The sequence below is a fragment of the Magallana gigas genome, chromosome 4, assembly GCF_963853765.1.
Source record: "Magallana gigas chromosome 4, xbMagGiga1.1, whole genome shotgun sequence".
In the NCBI taxonomy this organism is placed as follows: Eukaryota; Metazoa; Mollusca; class Bivalvia; order Ostreida; family Ostreidae; genus Magallana; species Magallana gigas.
Genome location: NC_088856.1, coordinates 3,305,535 through 3,328,011, shown reverse-complemented (window position 1 = coordinate 3,328,011; position 22,477 = coordinate 3,305,535). Strand labels below are relative to the sequence as shown.

Below are 22,477 nucleotides of genomic sequence, written 5' to 3'. Positions count from 1 at the left end.
CTATATGCTATGCTTTCTGGAGATTAATCTTGATTTCAATGGTTGATGAAAATTATGCTTTTTTCCCCTCTTTTATTTAAGAAACTAAATACATGTCTCTACAAAATTAACTGTACTCTTCTTTTTGAAATGCTATGATAAATGTTATTTTAATAAAATAAATAAAATATTAATTTATGCATTAATCTTGATCAATTAAATCAAAGTGTTTCATATTGTAGAATGCATAAACAGGTCCTGTATACATCTAATTTTTTAAGGATGTGGAATTATAGTTGAAAAATTATCATTTGTTGCTTTTGTAACATCACTTTTTGCTGGCATCCCTCAGAATATAAACAAAAGTAAAATAATTTGAATTAATATAATGTTGCCAGTTGTACTAGTTTTTTCAGAGATGTTTATATATTGCTCTATTTTTTAAAAACTTGTAAATACGAAACAAAATTAATTTTATCAGGAAACACCCCGAATCCTTTGTTTTTGCGTTAGTAAGTAGTTCCGTCTGTCAAAGTTCAACATATTCGACTTTTCTCACAATAATACTTGCTAGTAAAAATGAACCGATATTGATTTAATAAAAATAAACCTGAAGAAGTAATGTCGTTTACATTTTATTGCCACAAAATCCAGTGGTACATTTTTTTTAATTTACCATGCAACCATTCTGATTTCTGATAAGGAGTGAATTTCTTCGTGGATCTCATGTAATGATATATGCTGATAATCGGTAAATCTTAATGGGATGTCTGTTTTTATTCACATCAAGGCATTTCTATAGTCCAGATATCGGGACCAGTCATGGATATAAACATTACGGGGTCATGTATTGTGTTTTGCCATGTCTTAAACCTAAATAAGGCAACAAAGAAACAATTGTTTAAATAGAGGAAATTTTACATATTATAATATATACACTGTATATAATAAGTGTTAAAATATTCATATGCAATATTGGATTTTCTTCACTCGACATGGCTTATTTTCAGCCACAATAAGATTGTCCCTTGTGTCTACACATAAGCCACGCGGCTCAAATAAATCGTAATTGTCAATTAAGCAGAGGAACTGTCCATCCTGATCAAGTACGTGAACACAGTGGTTCTTAAAGTCTGCTACCAGGATCCGCCCCTGGCTGTCTGTTGTGATGCCGAATGGCCTAAATGAACCCTTCGTAGTACGGGAAGAACCACTATATTTAAACCGGAGTTTCCCGGCCTGATTGACCACCACCACTGTACCGGCAGCGGTTTCATCGTCTGACACACAGATATCTAGGTTCCTGTTCTCGCAGATGTATTTTAAGCAAGATTCAGATGAATAGAGAGGTTGTCCTTCATCATCATATTGAAAGCTTTGTAACTCAGTGGAACCATTGTAACGCGAGACTTTTGATTGTTCTCCATCATCACTGTACATGACAACCAGGAGGTAACCAGATGATGTAATACAGACGTTGGCAGGTGTCCATCCCTCTAGTCTAATTACTGTCTGAATTTGTGTATTCTTCTTTACTATGTTCACGGTCCGATCATCTCCATCAGCATAAACCAGCTCTCCATCCTTTGTCACTGCTATGCCGACTGGCTTGTATCCGGACATGGTTTGGACCGACTTTAACAGTTCCCCCTGGAGAGTGTACAACATCATATGAAACCACATGTCTTCACCAGCGATCCAAATGTTTTCATCTCCCACACAGGCTACGTCGATTAAGGAACCCCCTGAACTGCTTCTATGTTTTATTATATTGAGAGATGTAATGGTCAATGGTTCCTCCATCAGTGGTCTGCCTGTCGGGGACGACTCAGCTCCTGAGGTTTCTTTTGTTCTAAACGATAACTCAAACAGAGAAGTGAACTGATGATAAATTTGCTCTCTGTCCAGTTCCTCAGTGATGAATTCAGGTAAAATTAATTTGACTTCAGGATGTAATTTTTTTCTGAAATCCGAATTCCTGGATTTGTAGTTCTTTGTAGGAATAAAATCACCGGACTCCAGTAATTTCTTTAGATAAGCAATGCTCAGTGATATATCAGTAATGTTGTGTTCAATTTCAACTTTTCGTTTCTCCAATATAGAAAGACAATTGGAGTGTATTTCATCAAGGTCGGACTTCCTTTTGACGGAGTCTACTTTTCTGTGCAAGTTTTCTCCTTGTTTATTAAGAGTCGTTGTCAATTTCTTGAAGATGTTATTCAGACCAATGTCTTGGACTGGGATACTAGCTGTAAGATTTTGATATTTAGGTAAAATATAATTTTCTAATTCTCTCAGATCTCTCTTTATATTTAACATTTTTAAATCATGTGAAATTTCAAAGTGTTTAACAAAAGGTGCTCTACATCTAATGTCATGTTCATTACAGAATGAACAGAATAAAAATCTTCTGCGTCTGACTGACTGTTGTTCCTCGTGATCATTTGTTAGTTCTCTAATGCTATTTTCAGCGCAATCCGAGCATTGGAGTCTTAGGACACAAATTTTACAGTGCAAGGGAGCCATCGAAAATCTGCACAAGCTGCATGGAACAATGTCCCGAATGCTATTTTGAGGGTCCATTTTCTGTAACTTTATCTCAAAATGATGCAAATTATCTGAAATTTAAAAAAAGAGAATTTCTATTCAAAGTCTCAACACGCGGTTAAAAAAAGTTACAGATAAAGGTGAAACAAAGCTCAATATCACCGTTCTATTACAAAGCATTGTACGTGGTATATATACGTTTCTTGGTTTTAAAAAAGACGAATGGCTATTTATACACTTCATTTCACGCATGACTGGATCTTCGTACACTTTTTTGTTTTACATTACGTGTTTGATTGCCAAACGAGCTACCTTTGTTCTCCTTTAAAAACTAATGATTTTTTTTTTTTCAAGAAATGAATAATTTCAAAATTAAATGTAACCAAGAACTTTTAATCGTAAGATTACAAAACTGTTAACAAAAGAACAAAACCCCGCCAATATTAACGATCATAGCCTTGATTATATTTACAAATACGACTTTTCGTGTTTTAATATGACATTTTTATCAAACATGTATATTGATAAACGTGATTAGTTAATAAAAACCTAATACATACCTGCCCGAGCCAATATGGCGGTTTGAGGCTTTGCACTACCTGGCGGTGCGAGATCAACGCCACGTTATTCCGATAAGTTTGTTCACAAACGGACAACATTCACAGTCAACTGTTCTTACTCTCTGACAGATTATACTCGCTTTACTTTAATAATCCATTTCTAAACACTTAGTTTTCTGCCAAAATTATAAACATACCGGGACCGTTTGTCTTAAAGATGAGTTGTACATCGTAAAGAGAATAAATACAGTGATTTATGTAAATCATTATATTGTGACGTAACGAATTAAATGTAAATAACACCTATTAGCCAATGAAACCACGCTTTTTAACCAGGATGAATTTATATGGTTAATAAAATAAAAACAAGAGGAAAGAAGCCAACAAAAAATTCATATACTTAATACTCAGTCCATCTGGTATTTGAAAGTCCTGTCTCAAATGACAATCAATAAAAGAGAACATATAATCACAATATCGTTCAATAATGTTTCCTCCTTCTTTATGCAACCAAACATAAGGCGTCCAGTAATGAAATCTCTTTGAAATTATGTCTTCGATGGGTGTGTTGTCCCCAAACTGGGGCAATCAAAATATACAACGTTAACAGATTTGGGATGTCAAATGACAAAGTTTCAAACCTCTTAGCTACAAAGGCTTACGAGGGATACCAATTTCTAGGATACGTATACATGTTGTCTGCTGTAAGGAAATGCAAAATGGTGCATTGATATTATCCATTAAGTAATGGTGTTGCTTAATTAAATACAATTTATCATATTTTTAATTAAAAAACTGTCGTATGCTCTCATTTTTACTCGCACTATTTGAAGCAGGCGGAGGGATAAACCGATAAACCGATGCCTCTCTATCATCTAATGGTTCTTCGTCCTTACGTGGAGTCTGTATCGTTAAATCTATCACAAAAACAGAAATCTATATATTTGTGGACCGGAAAAAGGCCCGTTAAGGTCAATCAGATTCGTTGATTTCAATTCTTCCTCAGACGTTTTGCAATCTGATTGTCAATAGCAGCACGTCTGAAGAAGAAATTAAAGTGCTTACGTTTTATGATTACAAGTAGTTACACACACATATATATATATATATAGTACAACGTTTATCCTTGTACATTGTAACAGTATATTTAGTTATCAGCAAAACTCAACGATCAAGGATTGTGCAAAAGGTATTTGTTTTGCAAAACCAAATTGTTGCCAGGCTAACAAAACAAAACAAAACCTTTATTTTTCATTACGAAATAGAGATTATAAACAACCGTTCACTGGCTACGAAGGATTTCGTTCCACATCTTAATGATTTAAGATATGCCTATAATTATCGCTTTTAGTGCGTCATATCAAAGGACTTATACACATGGTTTTGGTTCAGATCAGGCCCAGTATACGTAGTTACTCACTCAGATTTGACACTCAACTTTCAGTCTAAAATTCAGCACAGACAAGCATGAAGTTATTGTAATGTGTAAATGAGTCCAGTCGCTTCTTTGCTTGTCAATGCAAAATTAAAAGGCATAAATTTTTTTAGAGAAAATTATGTTAAAAGAAAAAATATGTAATAAATGATTTCTAGTTAAACGAACTTTAAACAATATTATACAATTATTGCCTTTTGATGAGGTTTTATAGACCTGATGAGAGGAAATCGACTGAGGACGAAATCAGAGGTTGATATACTTTTATCAGGTCTATAAAGCGTCACTATGAAATGTGTAGATATGTCACTGTTGAATACCACAAACGTTATTAATGTGATCTTTACCAAATGTGCTGCTTTTGTCAGTTACTCTGGCAAACCGAAAGTGAAACAGTGTTTGGACCTAAGCACAAATCATCACTGCTGACAAGATTTAGTTCTTGAAAATAATAGAAAAAAAATCGATGCAAAGTATGCTGAATCATTGTTTTTCAAGTAAACTTATCTATAAACACTTTGAATATAGTCAAATTTTATATACTACGAACAATTTAGATATTTTTGTAGTCTCATGTATTTCTACGCCAGAGTTAATAGAATCTCGTTCAACCAGACGCTCGGCTGTCTTCGTAAATCTGCGACAAGCAGAGAGGGGGCTCTCTTGCTTGTCGGATATTAACGGAGACAGCCGAGCGTCTGGTTAAACGAGACTAGTAGTGCTTGGATCCATACATTTGTTACATTAAAAGTTTAAAATTTATCAATTTAAACTTGACTATAACAGTGTCTGTTATAGTTAAGTTTAAATTAATCAATTTTAAACTTTTAGTGTTCTGTAATAGTTAAGTTTAAATTGATAAATTTTAAACTTTTAATGTAACACAATTTTTAGAACTGTTTCGATAACTCATACATACTAGTAGATGAAATTTATCTTTAAATATTACACAACATGAGTCATATGGGGTTTCCAGAAATTCTTGTCGGAAAAGTCTAAAAATTCATATTATAAAAAAATGCATTATTCAAATACAAAGAAACTAATTGCCATGTAAGATAAACCGATTTTAAAATAAATGATAATCGATAAAATCAACTCCCGTCAGTACTTCAGTATACTTTGATTATGTTCTTGTAAGATTACATGTATAACCCTTCTATCATTGTACAACTTCATATTTATGCCTAAACATTAAATAACTTGGATAAAAGTTGTATTTCATTTTGCAGGAACCATATTGTTTGTTTACTAAAGCCATATCCTTCTTGAAACATGAAAAAGGAAGTTACTTTGTCTTTTATCCAGACTTTGTATTCATATAAGACTCGAAATCTGGTACCCAGTATTTTTTTTATATGAACAGAAAAGAAGACCGATTTTTCTTCGGTTGCAGTAATGTGAGACAAAATCATGACTGTCATTTTACATGTTTACCAATTTAAGTTAAACATATTGAATTAACAATATACGCTTAAACTGGCTTTGTTTTTGTTCCATATTTCTAATTTAGACAAAATTTATTATATAAAAAAATTCATTTGCATAGTTCTATTAGACTTTTAGTTGACCATTAGAGGAAATAGAATTTCTCGTTTTTATTAAAATGAAAAATAAAACTTAAAAATGTTCGAACCGTAAATTGTTCTATCAAACTTACCAAACCATCAATGTTCTGTTTTTGAGGTTCTTTTTCTTGCTCGATTTAGAAATAGAACTTAATACTCGTGCATAGTCGGAGCGAAAATAAAAACGGAGACGAATACTTCACTTCCCTGTACATACTATTTACTAGCAATTGATCATACATTACAAATGCTATACAATTCTTTTGCTTGCATGCAATATTTGATTTTCTTCACTTCACATGGGCGACACTCAGCAACTAGGAGGCAGTCTTTGGCGTCTACACATAATCCTACTGGGTCAAATAAATCACAGTTAATAAAGCAAAGGAACTTTCCGTCCTGATCCAAAATGTGGATACAGTTGTTGGAAAGATCCGTTGTAAGGATCCTACTATGGCTGTCTGTAGTAATACCAACAGGAGTAAAAATAGAGGTATTTCTATAATAGGCTGCGGGACCAATGTGGTATTTCTTTAAAACCCCTGAAAAGCCTGAGCCAGTGTACCTAAACCGTAATTTCCCTTCCTTATTGACCACCACGACTGCACATGCCCCATTATCAGACACACATATATCATGATTATTGTTCTCGCTGATGTGTTTTGTACTGTTACCAGATGAAAACAAAGACTGTCCTTTGTTATTATATTGAATATGTTGTGTTGCTTTGGAACCCGAATAACGCACAACTTTTGTTTGTTTTTCATCATTATTAATCATGACAACCAAAAGGTCACCAGAGGAGGTACAACAAACATTAAAGCTGCTTGGTCCGATTTATTTGTTATTACAGTATCAAATTTTTTTCCATACAAACCATTTATCGTAGAAAGTTATGGACTTTCTCCTATTTACACCAGCAGAATCAATCTCCTTTCAAAGTTAGAAATATTCAAAGTAAATAAAAATAATTTCTCTTTGGGCAAACGAAAAAACAAACCAAAATGCATCACGGGAATGTTTAGAAAAAGAAACCATTTGGTTTCGTCCCCCGAATGATTGGGGTCATTCAACACGCATGCTCTGCATCGATTGTAAAGAAAACAAACTTCAGAAATATTAGCTAACAAAACGTACACATGTTTACTTGTAATTTGTCTGATCATTTCGACCTTTATTCAAAGCGATTCAAAGCGATGACAAAGTCGTAATACAACTATGTACCCGCCTCGTCGTCAGGGGTGAAATTTAACATGAGGCGAAATAACGCGGTACCCTTTTATGTCGTTTGTTTTGTTAGCAATAATGTGTACGTATTTTTCTTCTTTGAAATTTGGCTTAATTGACTGGGAAAACAACTGCAATGTCTATTATTATACATATACTAAGCATAACCATCGTTTAAAAGCGTGCATAAAATTTGATAAAAAATCGGACCAAGCAGCTTTAATAGGTCCCCATTCCAATTGTCTGATCACTGTCTGTATCAATGTATTCTTTACTATGTTAACAGTTTTTTCCTTGTAATCAGCATAAACTAAATCCCCATTCGTTGTCACCGCTATGTCTTCTGGCCAGTTCTGTGACTTGGTTCGGATTGACCTTACTAATTCCCCACGAAGGTTATATAGCATCATTTTGTTGCCCTGACCACTAGTCCAAAGGTTCTCATCTCCTAGATAGGCTTTAGATCATCAATTTCAGTAGGTATAGTTGCAATGGTAAGTGGTACACATATCAGCTGTATATCCGTGGGAGACAACGCAGCTGATAGGGTCTGATTTTTGTAGATTCTTTCTTCTGTTGTAAAATGTAATGGCGATAATGAGCCAAATTTTTTATAAATCCTATCTTTGTTGATTTCGTCAGGGATGAACTGAGGTAAAACTACTTTGACTGTAGGGGGTAATTTTGTAAATTTAGCATTTATTGATTTGTAAGAAGAGACAATGCTTATATCATTTGAGTCCAGTAGTGTCTTTAATTGAGCCATGCAACGTTTGATTTTCGAAATTTGGAATTCAATTTCAGACTGTTGTTTATGCAGGATTGTCAGATATTTGCAATTCATCTCTTCAAGGTCTAACTCCATACTGTTAGCAACAAAGTCTATTTGTCTGTGCAAATAATCTCTATGTTCGTTGATAGCTTTCTTCAACTTTCGAGAGTGTTCGTTCAGATCAATATACTGATTGAAAATCATACACGCTAACTTTTCATGTTGAGTAAAAATCGATTTCTCCAATTCTTGTAAATCTCTCCTTATAAACTCTTTTTTAAATACATGCGCTTTCACCACATCAACAAATTCGTGACCCTTGTGTACTGTAGAAGACACACACTGGACACAAATAGGAATATTACACTGTTTGCAGTGAAGTTCGCACTGTTTTGATGTATGGGTTAGACATTTTGGATAATTAGGGGTGGACCCCCTTTGTTTAAGCGGCACCACATTGTGGTATTTTGATTCATCGGAGATATGATTGACAACGCAATCCTTACATACATTTAGTTGACAAACGTTACAGTACATGAGAGCCAGAGAAAAGTTACACAGCGAACAGCGTACAACATCTTGGGCACTGTTTGGAGGGTCCATTGTTAACTTCATAATCTTAAGGTGGAATATGCCATATCGTCACAACATGTCTGAAATACGTTTGAAACGCCATTTTGTTCCGGATTGCTAACATTATGTCGTGGTACAAATTAGCTATACACCGTTTAATTGAACTCTTCCAACGAGGGAGATGATATAGGGATGAAATCACCAAAAACTTAGAAAATACATCAGTTTTCTTAGTGGTTGCTTTAATTAACATTGATTATCAGCTATTTGTTCGGAAAGCGTAAAATCTACATAATAACCTAAACTGTTTCCTTGCTATTGTCAATACAATTTTGCCATGTCTTCTGCAATAGACGATCATGCATATGTGACGGATTATCGATAAAGGTAAGCAGATATAATATTTTCACTTCACACATTTATAAATATATATGTATATATATACAACTATATGCATGTATGTATGATGAATATGGAACTAAAGTACCGTAGTACGATCTCTTCAATTGATCCTAACTCCCTAAATGTAAAACATTCGCAGTAAAAGACTTGAAATTTTGACATAAAACTAATATATTTTAATGAAAATAGATAGTGCTAGGTAGCAATAGCAATGGATGCCCGGATTTGGAAGCCAAACGAGGGAACGACAGAATTTTGAAAAGGAACTTGTTTTTCATTTCCACACATACATGTGTATCACTATGGAATCTAATGTATGTATTTATATGCGTATGGTTGTTGTTTATAATTGCTATTGTATAGAAAAGGTTAAAGGCAATTTAACTATTAACATATTGTTTTAACAAAGAGTTGAAATTTATTGAAATATATATATATATATATATATATATATATATATATATATATATATATATATATATATATATATATATATATATATATATATAACGCATATGTCAAAAATATTATTTTCCAGATTCAAACACTATCATAAGTACAACATAACTTGCCTACGTCACAATAGGACGCATGTGCGAAAAGTATTAATCTGCTTGACTTTACGTTTAAATTTTGTTTAAATTAACGTCATTCTAATAAAAATAGGCCTTATTTTCTGATTTTAGTGGCAGAAAATTTAATTATAAGGATTGAATTTAATTTCTACCTATAACTCGGGACAGTCTTTATAAACCGTTTCGCGGTTTATAAAGCGTAAAGTGCCCCAAGTTATATACATGTATGTGAAGCCCCTTTCACAATTGGCGCACGAGCAGAGGCGACCAAATATTCGTGCGACCGAATAAATTAGATATGAATCGTCAATTGTTGCCGAAATGATAGCTTATGAAAAAAGTATTCGTACGAATTTCGCACGATCTAAGCGAGTGTTGTGCGATGTAAACGCATTAAATCTTGCGATATATCTTGCGTCTGTAATATTACAAAACAATATTGTAAATTTTGTTCTGAAACAGAGATACTTATACTTTTACTTATTAGGCTAGTTACTGACTCACTACGGAAATATATTGGGTTGATCAATCTCATAGATGGCGAGGCGAAGCCAAGAACTAGTTACTGACTCACTACGGAAATATATTGGGTTGATCAATCTCATAGATGGCGAGGCTTCGCCTCGCCATCTATGAGATTGATCAACCCAATATATTTCCGTAGTGAGTCAGTAACTAACCTAATAAGTGTTTTTTTTTCAGCGGACTATCAAGCGACATATTTATTCACAAATAGCGATGATCTACGTAAAGCCATGTAAAAGATGCCTAACTAATTTAAACTCTTCAAAATTTTCAATCTCACCTTTCAAATACCCTTAAAAATCCTTGCTTCACCCATGTTTACTTACAATGTTTTGTTGCTATTCAATTTTAAATGTTTTCTGCCATTTCGCTGCCATTTTGTTCTGCTCCAGACGTCAATATTCTAAGGGCAACTACTCTAATTTTAAAGAATTTCAAAGGACAACTACTCCAAATACTCTAAGACCTTACGGCATGCAGTTTATGTATTAAATACTATGAAATGTCGAAATGAGTAAGCGAAGCGTCGACCAATGACGGCCATATTGCCTAATATTATTTCTCACAGAACAAATATAGAGATATATGAGGCAATCACGTGCTATGTTTAAACCAATGAAAATGTGACATTTCAGTCCAAGGGAAAACAAAAGGTATATATAGCCCCTTTCACAATTGGCGCACGAGCAGAAGCGACCAAATATTCGTGCGACCGAAAAAATAGATATGAATCGCCAATTGTTGCCGAAATAATCGCATATGAAAAAGTATTCGTACGAATTTCGCACGATCTAAGCGAGCGTTGTGCGATGTAAACGCATCAAATCTTGCGATATATCTTGCGTCTATATGCGACTGTTGTACAATGAAAGCAACTGTTGAAAGATAATACGATAGGAACGCGCGAGAGATTAGGTGATCGGACGATTGAACGTGCGCCAATGTGATTGGACGTGCGATTATGCCTTCCATGGTACGAATGATCGTGCGAGTCAGCGGGGGCATGTACATCGCCCATATTCAGTAGACATAGTTGGAAGCGAGAAAAGATGAGGCCCAAGAAGGTACAGATATGCAGCAGCATTTATTATTATACCTCAATATGATTATATATTCTATTATATTTGATTGGTCTAGAAAGTCACGTGACATGGAGATATCATAGGAATGAAAAAGCAGATATGAGCATACGATGTAGACAAATATGATTAAATAAAAAATATTTAATCATTATGATTCTCTTTACCAGGTATATCTCAGAACCAACTCATCTATCTATGATTTATGAAAGAAAAGTAAGACAGTTGCATGGGAAATCAAACAATCACGACGTTAATGTTGCAACTGTTGAAAGTAAAACATTATTAAAAATCAACGTATTTCGTGTAATCATATGTTGTTTGGTATAATAAAACGTTTATTGCATTAATGTTCAGGGAATATGAGGATTTATTCCCCAGAAAAAAACAAATTTCTCTCGGGCGAAGCCCTCGGGAAATATGATTTTTCTTGAGGGAATAAATCTTCATACATGTATTTCCCTCACCATCATGCAATAAATGAATATTGTTAATTTTGTTCTGAAACAGAGATACTTATACAGGGTATATATACTTATAGTAAAGCATGGCATATTGAGGCTGATAAGTCGTGCAATGATAGTAAAACGTTGCAAGATTACATGGGATACGTTGAGCAACAGTCTCACGGTCGCAAAACAGACGCATAAACACCAGCGATTTATCTTACGATCTTTATAAATCGTGTATCACTCTTGCGAGTACACAAATCGTTGTAAAACGTTCGTATTAATGTTCGTGCGTTGCACTGCGATAATTTGGATCGCGTTGAGTCGCGTCTGAATAATGTGCATGTCCACTATTCAGAGGAGACTTGATGCGACCAGTAAAACGTATGCAACGAATGCGAGAGCTCGTGCAACGTAAGCGACAGCTCGTGTAACGTACGCGAGAGCTCGTGCGAAGCTAAAAAATTTCGATCGCAAAGTGGTGTAAAGTGGTCGTGCGCCAATTGTGAAAGGGGCTTAAACTAGTAGCAAAGCATAGCATATTGAGGCTTATAAGTCGTGCAATGATAGTAAAACGTTGCAAGATTACATGGGATAAGTTGAGCAACAGTCTCACGGTCGCCAAACAGACGCATAAACACCAGCGATTTATCTTACGATCTTTATAAATCGTGTATCACTTTTGCGAGTACATAAAACGTTGTAAAACGTTCGTAATAATGTTCGTGCGTTGCATTGCGATAATTTATATCGCGTTCGGTCGCGTCTGAATAGTGTGCATGTCCACTATTCAGAGGAGACTTGATGCGACCAGTAAAACGTACATGTATGCAACGAATGCGAGAGCTCGTGCAACGTAAGCCAGGGCTCGTGCAACGTATGCGAGAGCTCGTGCGAAGCTCAAAAATTTTGATCGCAAAGTGGTGTAAAGTGGTCGTGCGTTAATTGTGAAAGTGGCTTTATACTCGTGTAACAAAGGTAAAAATTAAATTAATTCCTTAAATAATATAAACTTTGCCCCCTGACTTAACAATATATTACATTTTTTATGTGCATTTAGATCAATGTTTACTAATTCTTTATTCAACGATTGAAATAAAACAAATATAAAAGAATTGAATGACAACAACATTAATACGACTAAAAATGGCAACCCCTGTGTTTCCTGCTTAAACTAAAATATTTTGTACATTTTTGTTTATTAAAACAAATAATTATTCTATCAATTTTGAATGATAACATATTAAACAGACAGGTCTCCTTTCAAATCCATCATGGCGACCATCTAAATTAGACTGGTTACCAGGGTGAGACGACTTGATTGATTTAAAGGTTAGTTTTGAACGTGTGCCAAGATATCCACAGATAACCTACATAATTCATTAATCTTGTCTTTGAGTTGTATATCTCTTTGTAGACTAATAGAATTTTAAAAACTGTGAAGTATCAAGTGTTTCTGTCATTTAAAAAATTTGTTTAATTAAAATGCATATATACGAAATATTTTTCTCAAGTTTAAGGAAAATATAAACCATATTTAATACTTTTACTGCATCTGTTCGTGGGTCCTACTGGCGTTAGAGGTTTAAAACGTTCTAACAGATATGCATTTTTTTTGGGGGGGGGGGGGGTGTGTCAGGAACCATATGCATTGATTCTATGAGAGGCTCACTTGACACTTAATTTGCAGAGGAAATGACTCGGTTCCAACTCAAGGAAAATCCTACTATGGTATGGACCTCACCAAATGGCAGACAAAAATAAAATATAATACTCTGTAGACAACATCTTAATCAACAGAAAGTGGGAAATAATATTACAAGATGTCAGGGTAAAAAGAGGACTTGACATAAATAGTGACCACTACCTTGTCAGTTGAAAAATCAAATTCAAGACTTTTATAAAAAAAAAAAATATATTTCTGTTTTGAATTGAAAAATAGAACGGCAGCCTTCGTAAACATCGGAAACACCATAGAAGAGCATTAAAAAATATTTAGAAGCACATATACAGATACTTGGTTTTAGAAATAACAAACGGAAAGAAAGGCTGTCAGAAAGTATAGAAGAAATGAAAATACTGCAACAGAAGCTAGACTCAATCAGAAAAATGGGTAAACACAGGAAATTCGAAATCGTAGACTAAAACATTAAAAGACGAACAATAAACAACCAAAAAATCACATAGTAGCAGAAACAACTGCAAACAAAGGTTACCCCAGTACTCTACAAATCATCAATAAACAATTATGTGGGAAAATGTTCAATGGAAATGCAAAGGTGAACGATGAAAATGGCAACAACTTGCAAAAGGAAGATCAAGTCACAAGGATGAATGAACACTTTTGTTCAGTGCTGAACATAGAAGATCTGAAAACACAGCAGCAATTGAATCGAAACAAATAACAAAATTAGATCTATATTGTTCAGAAATAACAGAGGAAGAGACCAGAAGATTAATAGAAAATTAGAGGAGAAAGTGAAGACACGAGTGCTAGTCTTTTACATACCTACTCTAACAAGAGAAAATGCCTGTTTAATGATAAGAGGGTATCATTTTGAAACCCCTAAAGAAAGGGAACGTAACTCACTGTAAAAACTGAAGAGGTATCATTTTACTCTCAGTATCTGAAAAGACTATGCAAGACTGTGCTTGATAGAATGAAAGATGAAGTGGATACCATCTTAAGGAAAGAAAGAAATGGATTTAGAAAAAACCCAGATGATGTACGAATAACATATTCTTCTGGCGTAACATCATCAAACAAAGTTTAGAGTGGATGTCATCCTGGTATATAAATTTTATAGACATTGAGAAGACGTTTGATAGTATTCACTGTAGGGTTAAAAAAAACCCATCAACTTCAGGCTGGTTTCTAGTTAACACATTTGTACCTCGGGTCTTACTCCTTGCATACGGAGGAGAACCATAGAAACAGAGATGAATGAATGAAGAATGAAGCATAACGAAGAATGAAGCATAACTGAAATACCACCACCACAACTGCAAATGATAGAAGCGGATTGCGAGACCATGTTGCTGCCTTAGGTGCAGAAAAGCCCGAAGTGGATTACGTAAGACCATGTAGGTCCATGGTCCTTTTGTTTCTTTCAAAATCTCAAGGTAACATATATATCTTCAAGATTTAGGAGTGTTGGACCCTAGAAAAACCTGTAAGTTGTGCTCTTAGTGGTCATAAACATGATAAAACGTTTCTAAGTATTGGTACAACAGAGAATGGTGTTATTCAGAATAAAACAGAGTACAAGCACATTGTTCCTCTATGATACTGTATTGAACAAACCCAATTACTTTTGCACAATGGTGAAGACACATTAAATGCATAAATAAGATTATGAAGATATAGGGTAATTATTTATTCTAATGCAAACTACTCATAAAAAGAGGTGTCAAATTCCTTTTATTGATACAAAAACAAACAAAACATACTAATTTTATTTTTGGCCGTCGATAAAGCTATAGATAAAATAAACATGGAGTGCACAGATGAAACAAAAATGCAGTCCGTTCTGATGGCACAGACATACACAGTTCTGTTCAATAATATAAAAATAAAGTGTTAATTTACTTCAGTATTTATTAGACATTGATTTAAATCTAACTAGGCAAAAAAAAAAACCACCCCAACAACAACAGAAAAACTACCTAATTCACTCATATACTTGGTGATGGAATGTTTTGTTTAAATAAGACATATAATATTCTTTGGTCAGTTGTCCTTCGTTTTGATGTAAAATTGTGTCTTCTTGTAATTATTAAGCTGTATATCAGATACTTAATATGCAAAAATAACCACAAAAATATGAGAAAATACAAGGTGAAAAATAAGATGAGGAAAAAAAGAACAACAATTAAAAGTTGGATATATGGAGCAGTAAACAAAACAAAAATAACATAAGTAGTAATCAGCATCCAAACCTACCAAACTTTACTCTCTATCTACATTTACATTTTCAAGATCAAATATAAAACATTGAAAATGGACAGGACAATTATTGAATAATGGACCAGATCTTATGGAATGTTGCTGTCTAGATTGTTTTAGGACAGTTTCTACTCACTTTAAAATCTACTGATTATTTTGTTCTCGACATTGCTCTTAACATTCGGTAATATGTATTTAAAGTTATTAAGTGGCATGCCTTTTCTATTGGAAACCCGTTAAAATCCGAAAGCTTTGCACGACATATAACCAATCGAAAGTGTTCGTGATATCAAACAATTGCACAAGTCTCGTGTCGCAACCAAAGGTCAATATTGCTACATCTTTCTTAACAACTTGATTGGTATGTGGGGATCAGCCAATCCAACGGTAAGACAGGTGATTGTTATTCATGACTTGTAATATAATCTCAAGCAATCTAATACTGCCTAAAAGAATCCATTTAAGCGCCTGAAGTAAAATAGATGAAGTGCTTACTCAATCGTATGTCTTGCATCTTATATCAATCAGAGCTGACTGGACAAATGTCCTTTTGGTAAATGAACAAAATAAAGCTACGATGGTAATAAAAGAAGGGTGTTGCAATTTATAAGAATTTGTACAACAGTATGGCAGCACAGACTAGTAGGCCGCATACGATTCAAACGTACATTGTATCCATGAGGCGACGTTGTCTTGCGGAGATAAATAGCCAAAGGTGGTCATTTACCTCACTAATTTTCTGGTGTTTTGGTTTTTATTGTGAGTGTTATTATTTCAGAGGGTGTATTCACTAAAGACTAATGAGGTTCTTGGCAAATTTTCAAACAATATTAACCATTAATTATGAATAAAAGTTTTTGGTATCGATTGTACATGACTGTGCCTATTCATACAAAAAAGGAAAAAACTAGATAAACTCTTAGAGCTTTGGTTCAATATATACACATCATAAATATGTACAGTTATTGTGATTCCATTAACATTTCAGGGCAGAAATTTTTGCGGATTACATTTTACTTTTTAAGGATAGGTAAATTTCTTGACACTTGTGGTGTCATTAACATGTGTCCTAACATTTTATATTTCGTTGAACATTTTAGTTCAAGGATCCACAAAAGAAATAAATTCTTGAGATCGGTGTCCAAATGTATTGATGAAACCACAGTACACAATTACAGTTTGTTTGTCAGTTATATAGTTACACGCTGTATTGGATTTTCTTCACCTTTCTTGTGCCACGCTCAGCGACAAAAAGATTGTCTTTGGTGTCCATCGATAAACCCCATGGATTGTGTAAATCACAGCTGTCAATGTAGCGGAGGAACTGTCCATCCTGATCCAAGATGTGGATAAGGTGGTTGTCGACGTCTGCTATCAGGATCCGACCCTTACCATCTGTAGTGATGCCGACTGGCGTAAATGTTCCCTTCGTATATGTTGTAGAGAAGGAATGTCCAACGTAGGTAAACCGCAGTTTACCGGCCTGATTTACCACTACTACTGCATTGGCGGCACAATCAGCAACACATATATCTAAGTTCCTGTTTTCATTGATGTATTTATTGACACCAAATGAGTAGAAAGCTTCCCTTCTCTCATTGAATTGAATACATTGCTTTTCGGTGAAGTCTGAGTAACGCACAACTTTTGTCTGTTTTAAATCATAATCACTCTCCAAATCCATGACAACCAGCAAATCACCAGTGGAGGAACTGCAGACATTGAGGGGTCTCCATCCTTGTAGTTGGATCACTGTCTGTATCGATGCATTCTTCACCAAATTGACCGTTTTTTCCGTAGAATCGATATATACTAGATCCCCATTCGTTGTTGTTGTTATATCTTCTGGCCAGTCTTTTGTCTTCGTCTGGATTGTCTTCTTCAATTGCCCCTTGAGGGTGTAGAGTCTCATAATGTTGTCAGTGCCACTGGTCCAGATTTTATCATCTCCCAAACAAGCAACATTATAAAGTGAAGTATACCCAGTGTTTAGAGCTGAAATGATGGTTGGTTCGTCTAGCAGGGGTATAATGCTAGTAGAAGATGACTCAGCTCTTATTGCCTCTACTGTATGGGCTTGTTCTTCTTCTGTGAAATATAGAACTGACAGAACGCCAAACTGATTATAAATCTGCTCTCTGTTGATTATGTGACTGATGAAACTGGGTAAGGTTACTTTGATTTTTGGAGGCAGTTTTCTAAATTCAGTATTTCGGGATTTGTAGGCAGAGACAAGACAAATATCTTTCGAGTCTAGTAATTTCTTTAGACCATCAATGCTCTTAGTGATTTCAGATATCGTGCTTGTGATTTCAACTTCATATTTACCAAGGAAAGTCAAATAGTTTGAGTTCATTTCCTCAAGATCAGATTTCATTGTCGTGATAATTGCGTCTATTTCTCTGTGCAGGTCTCCCCCATGTCTGTTAATAGCTGATGTGAGTTTATCAGCATTTTGAAATACATCAGCCACATGGACGGGTAGTGATAATGCAACTTCTTGATATTTTGGGAAAATGGAGTCTTCCAATTCTAGTAAATCTCTAATTAAGATTTTCTTTTTAATTGCAAGTTGTTTCACCATCTCGATAAAATCATGACCTTTGTGTTCTTTAAGAGACACACATTTGATACAAACGGGAATGTCACATTGTTTACAGTGAAGTTCACAGGGTTTCGTGGAGTGGTTTTGACATTTTGGATAATCTGAGGTGGATCCTATATTTTTGAGTGGCATCACTTTATGATACTTTGATGCATCAGAAGTATGTTTCTCAATACAACCCTCGCATAGATGTATGAGACAAATGTCACAGTACATAGGAGCCACAGAAATTTTACACAGGGTACAGCGTACAACATCCTGGGCACTGTATCTAGGGTCCATTGTCAGGCTATATGTATAAGATGTTTATGGTAGAATTAATCTAGAAATAAAAATGAAAAAAAAAATGCAGCTTTTTACATCCTGCGACGATAATTAATGATTAGCATCAAAACTAATATTAAATTTTTCTGTTGTTCAATTTTCATTTTACTATCGTAACTATACAAAAAAACTGTATTTCAATTTTGAATTTGGCATATTGTGCGAAAAATTGTGACATTTGTTTAATTTCTTGAAATATATGAAATAGTTTAACAGATTTTTAAAAATTTTATTTTTTTAAACAACCATAAAAATAATTTAATATAAACATGTAATTTTATTATTGAAAAATAAACCAACATAAACATAACGTCAAATATACCACAAACATAAACCAACATAGACATAACGTCAAATAATTTAATTCTGGTTGTAACACGGCATTTGATTTGAAAGAAAAAATTTAATTAAATTTGTATAACCTGGTTTGCACGTTACAAGACAAGTCACAATGCACCAACGTCAAAAACGCACTAATCCGCTTGATGTTACGTTTGAATTTTGAACGGATTAATATCATTTTTAAAAGTAAAAGGGGCTTAATTTGTACAGCAAATTACAGAAATTAAATTATAAGGAATGAACTCAATATCTACACAAGTTATACTCGCATAACCTTGGTTTGAGCAATTTACGTTTTTTTATAATCCGCTTCGCGTAAATTGCCCCAACGCAGGTTATACTCGTATAACTTGGGTAGACATTGAGTTCATTTCTTAAATATACCACAAACATACACCAACATAAACATAACGTTAAATATACCATAAAAATAAACCAATTAACATTAACTTCACTAATTTAAATATACGGTCACAAAAATCTCCATTTCTTCTACTGCTTGCTATTGGTCTGATTGTATATGTTTTATTGATGCTTTAAAATTTTATCAGATTTGATAAACTGTGTACGTAATTAACGCTTTAAATTGATGATTTTTCCTGCTTAAATAATATAGTACATATATTGAATTTAATTACTATGATTTTAAAATTAAATTGATTATAACTCAATGAAAACGTCTACAGACCTTTAGCTACAGTCCAACATGTCGAGTTTGGTCTCCCTGGTCTGCGTACCCGGGTAAGTTCACTTGATTGAATTATGTAAGCCACGAACTTCTTGTCAAGATACCAACAAGATATCCTGCATAGTTTGGAAATCCAGTCCGAGTACCGTGGATCTATTTTATAGACAAATTGTTCAATAAAATGTGTTTAATTTATAGCTCACAACATATGTTTCTTGTTTCAAGTGTCTACATACTTATATATGTATTTGACAACATTATTGTCAGCAACACAAAGTCGAGAGATATCTCAACAATACAATCTCGAATTAAATCAAAGAAATATTCTGTTTGTATGGCTGTACAAACCGTGCCATTTCTAACGTTTCTCCAACCAAAAAGGTTATTTATGAGCGCATGGCATAATTTATGTGGTTTGACATTGAATCAAGATCACTTGTAAAATGTCCATACTACTGTTGTTGTGCGAAGTAACAATCAGGGAATCTTGAACTGATATATAGCATGTTTCAATCTGAGCAACATGCCAGTCTGATTTCATAACTAGTCTATGTTGAATGTCAAAATCATTTTTAGACGGTGGCTATAAATAGCCACGGTCTATTGCTACGGTCCTGACCGGAAGAGTATTTCTCACGGGGACCCTAGCGGATAACGAACGATAACTCTGTTAGGTATGCAGTGTTACACGCAATGTTTTATCTATGTATCGATTTGATTTTCGGTATGATAACTAATTTTAATCTTATCAGATATTTTAAGCATTATAGCTGCTAATCATTTTGTACATATATTTAAATAATTTATGAAATTGTGTTTTATTTTAAATGAGCCGTTACCCTGTCTGCATACGCGGTATCGATAATTTATGCACCAACTACCAGTTGTGACGTTAAACTCTGTGTCAGGACTGCATAAACTATATATCACTGCGATAATTGGCTAAGAGATCTCACAATAATCGCTTCTTGTTTTTTTATGATGTAAACAATTGTCAGAAACACACACAATTTGAAAAGGTTTGCCATTTCATATTTCAGCAAGTATGCTTCGATCATCGATAAATTCATTCATTTTCAACGCATTAATTTTAGTTGAGGAAGAATATTTATTTTTGGTAGCTTATTCTAAAGAATTCACAACAGAAACTGATAATGAATATTAGATAAATTACATTTTATTGAACTTCAACCGATCAATGGCACACTTTCTTCTACAAGTGTTCATGTGTTCTTTTAACAAACAAAAAAACTTGAAATTTACGATACAAATGTGTTTAATTTTGGACCATCCTGTGATTTACTTAATTCTGTAACCCACTCAGTCTGTAGGAACATTAATATTATTACAGGCACCTCAATATTCATCAGACAATATTTACTACTGATGTTGACGCTTTACTTGCTGCTAACTTTCTCACAAACACGCTAATCGATCGACCTCGGATTGTAAAATTCACGTGCAAATCAAGTCGCCATTTTACATGTACATGTTTAAACAAACAACATTTTACGATGTTTCAAAGATTTTCAGTTCAGTTTTTTTGTAAGCAAATAAGGGATTAAAGACATGCTGTCAAAACGTCTTATGGATTTCACGGCGTATCAGCTCGTGTATCTCTAATTTGCAGCAATTAAGGCTAGCTTTTTTTGTGAGAAAAAAACAATCGGTTTAACTCGTGCAATATTCCATATACATTTATGGTACATTGTGAACGGTAATGTAAGATATAATAATTTTGTTAACAGTTTCTGACGAATTTTTCACACTAAACTGAAATAACGCAATTTGATGAGCGAAGTACAATCTGTGACTTTAATCCATATGCACCCGTCTCTGCTATTAGAGAACCTTTTCTTTGGTTTTGGGGGATTTTTTTCGCAAACAGATGACATTATTTACACATGTACATTAAATATCACCCCTTTTGTTTTCAAATAATTTTTAACTCGCGAGTACAACTCTATTATGAGCTTTCTTCGACATTTGTTTCCATTTACAAACCGGCGGGCCTATATAAATGCGCCAGTTTGTTGCGACTCGCAATCGAAATAAGTGTCATCACTCAACGAAATGCTACATCGGCCGTAGCGTATACATCCATGCTATATTTGCGATAAATAATGAAACATGAAGGTAAAAAAGGGCTTCATAGATGACTGTAGTATTCTGCTGAGCTGCAGAACTATAGCTTTCCGGAAATATTGCCGGGATTTGCGGACCGTAGATCTATTGTATAGACTATAGTACATGCAAAGAATAAAATGAAATTTATATACACGGCTGTACGGTCAGAAAAACATGCGTTTAACTTGGATTTTGTTTGTTTGGTGTTTTTAAAAACTAATTTTGAATAATGAATCTATATTTCTTGTAAGTTTACTAGAAAAGTTTAATGTTGCAAGTAAATTATGCATGTTAAAGTGTCCTGAGAAGCGATAAAATATACATGTGACTTTCCCAAATTTATTCAAATGATTTGAATAAATCAATAGCTAAATACAATTAGACAAATGTACTTTAAAACGTTGATTAATGAAACTGCCGCGACTGAATATTGTATGATATTTTTTTCTCAAATTTTTATTCACTTTCGTTGTGAGCAAATGGAAATAATCCACTACAGTCGAAGATAAAATATTGATTGACTCTTCTGTTTCATGATGACGTGACTTCCAAAAGCAATACCAGTTTTATCAAACAGGTTCTTGCAAACCATTCCGTTTTCTGTACACCTAAATGTATAACTGACTATGAGGACAAAAGCAAGTGTGATGGTCCACAAGCAAGTGTGATGATGCAACTTTTACCCGTAAAGAAATTGAGGGAAAATGCTGTCGAGAGGGATAATAAACATACTACATGTATGCCAAAATAGTTA

The 22,477-nt window shown here is 34.1% G+C and overlaps 2 protein-coding genes across 2 annotated transcripts; both read right to left on the bottom strand.

The window, feature by feature from the left end:
- Window positions 1-612: 612 nt before the first annotated feature.
- On the bottom strand, window positions 613-4,054 carry LOC105329933 (uncharacterized). The gene is made up of 2 exons (XM_011431432.4): window positions 3,087-4,054; window positions 613-2,597 (listed from the first exon to the last, which is right to left on the bottom strand). The coding sequence occupies exon 2, from the start codon at window positions 2,560-2,562 to the stop codon at window positions 943-945; it is 1,620 nt and encodes a 539-aa protein (XP_011429734.3). The 5' UTR covers window positions 2,563-2,597; window positions 3,087-4,054; the 3' UTR covers window positions 613-942.
- Window positions 4,055-16,835: 12,781 nt separating this feature from the next.
- Window positions 16,836-20,021, bottom strand: LOC117682103 (E3 ubiquitin-protein ligase TRIM71-like). Its single transcript, XM_034449018.2, has 2 exons — window positions 19,597-20,021; window positions 16,836-18,564 (listed from the first exon to the last, which is right to left on the bottom strand). The coding sequence occupies exon 2, from the start codon at window positions 18,522-18,524 to the stop codon at window positions 16,836-16,838; it is 1,689 nt and encodes a 562-aa protein (XP_034304909.2). The 5' UTR covers window positions 18,525-18,564; window positions 19,597-20,021.
- Between the last annotated feature and the right edge of the window lie 2,456 nt (window positions 20,022-22,477).

Excerpts from the sequence above, each read along its gene's own strand:
- LOC105329933 (XM_011431432.4), bottom strand. The coding sequence starts at position 2,562 with ATGGACCCTCAAAATAGCATTCGGGACATTGTTCCATGCAGCTTGTGC.
- LOC117682103 (XM_034449018.2), bottom strand. The coding sequence starts at position 18,524 with ATGGACCCTAGATACAGTGCCCAGGATGTTGTACGCTGTACCCTGTGT.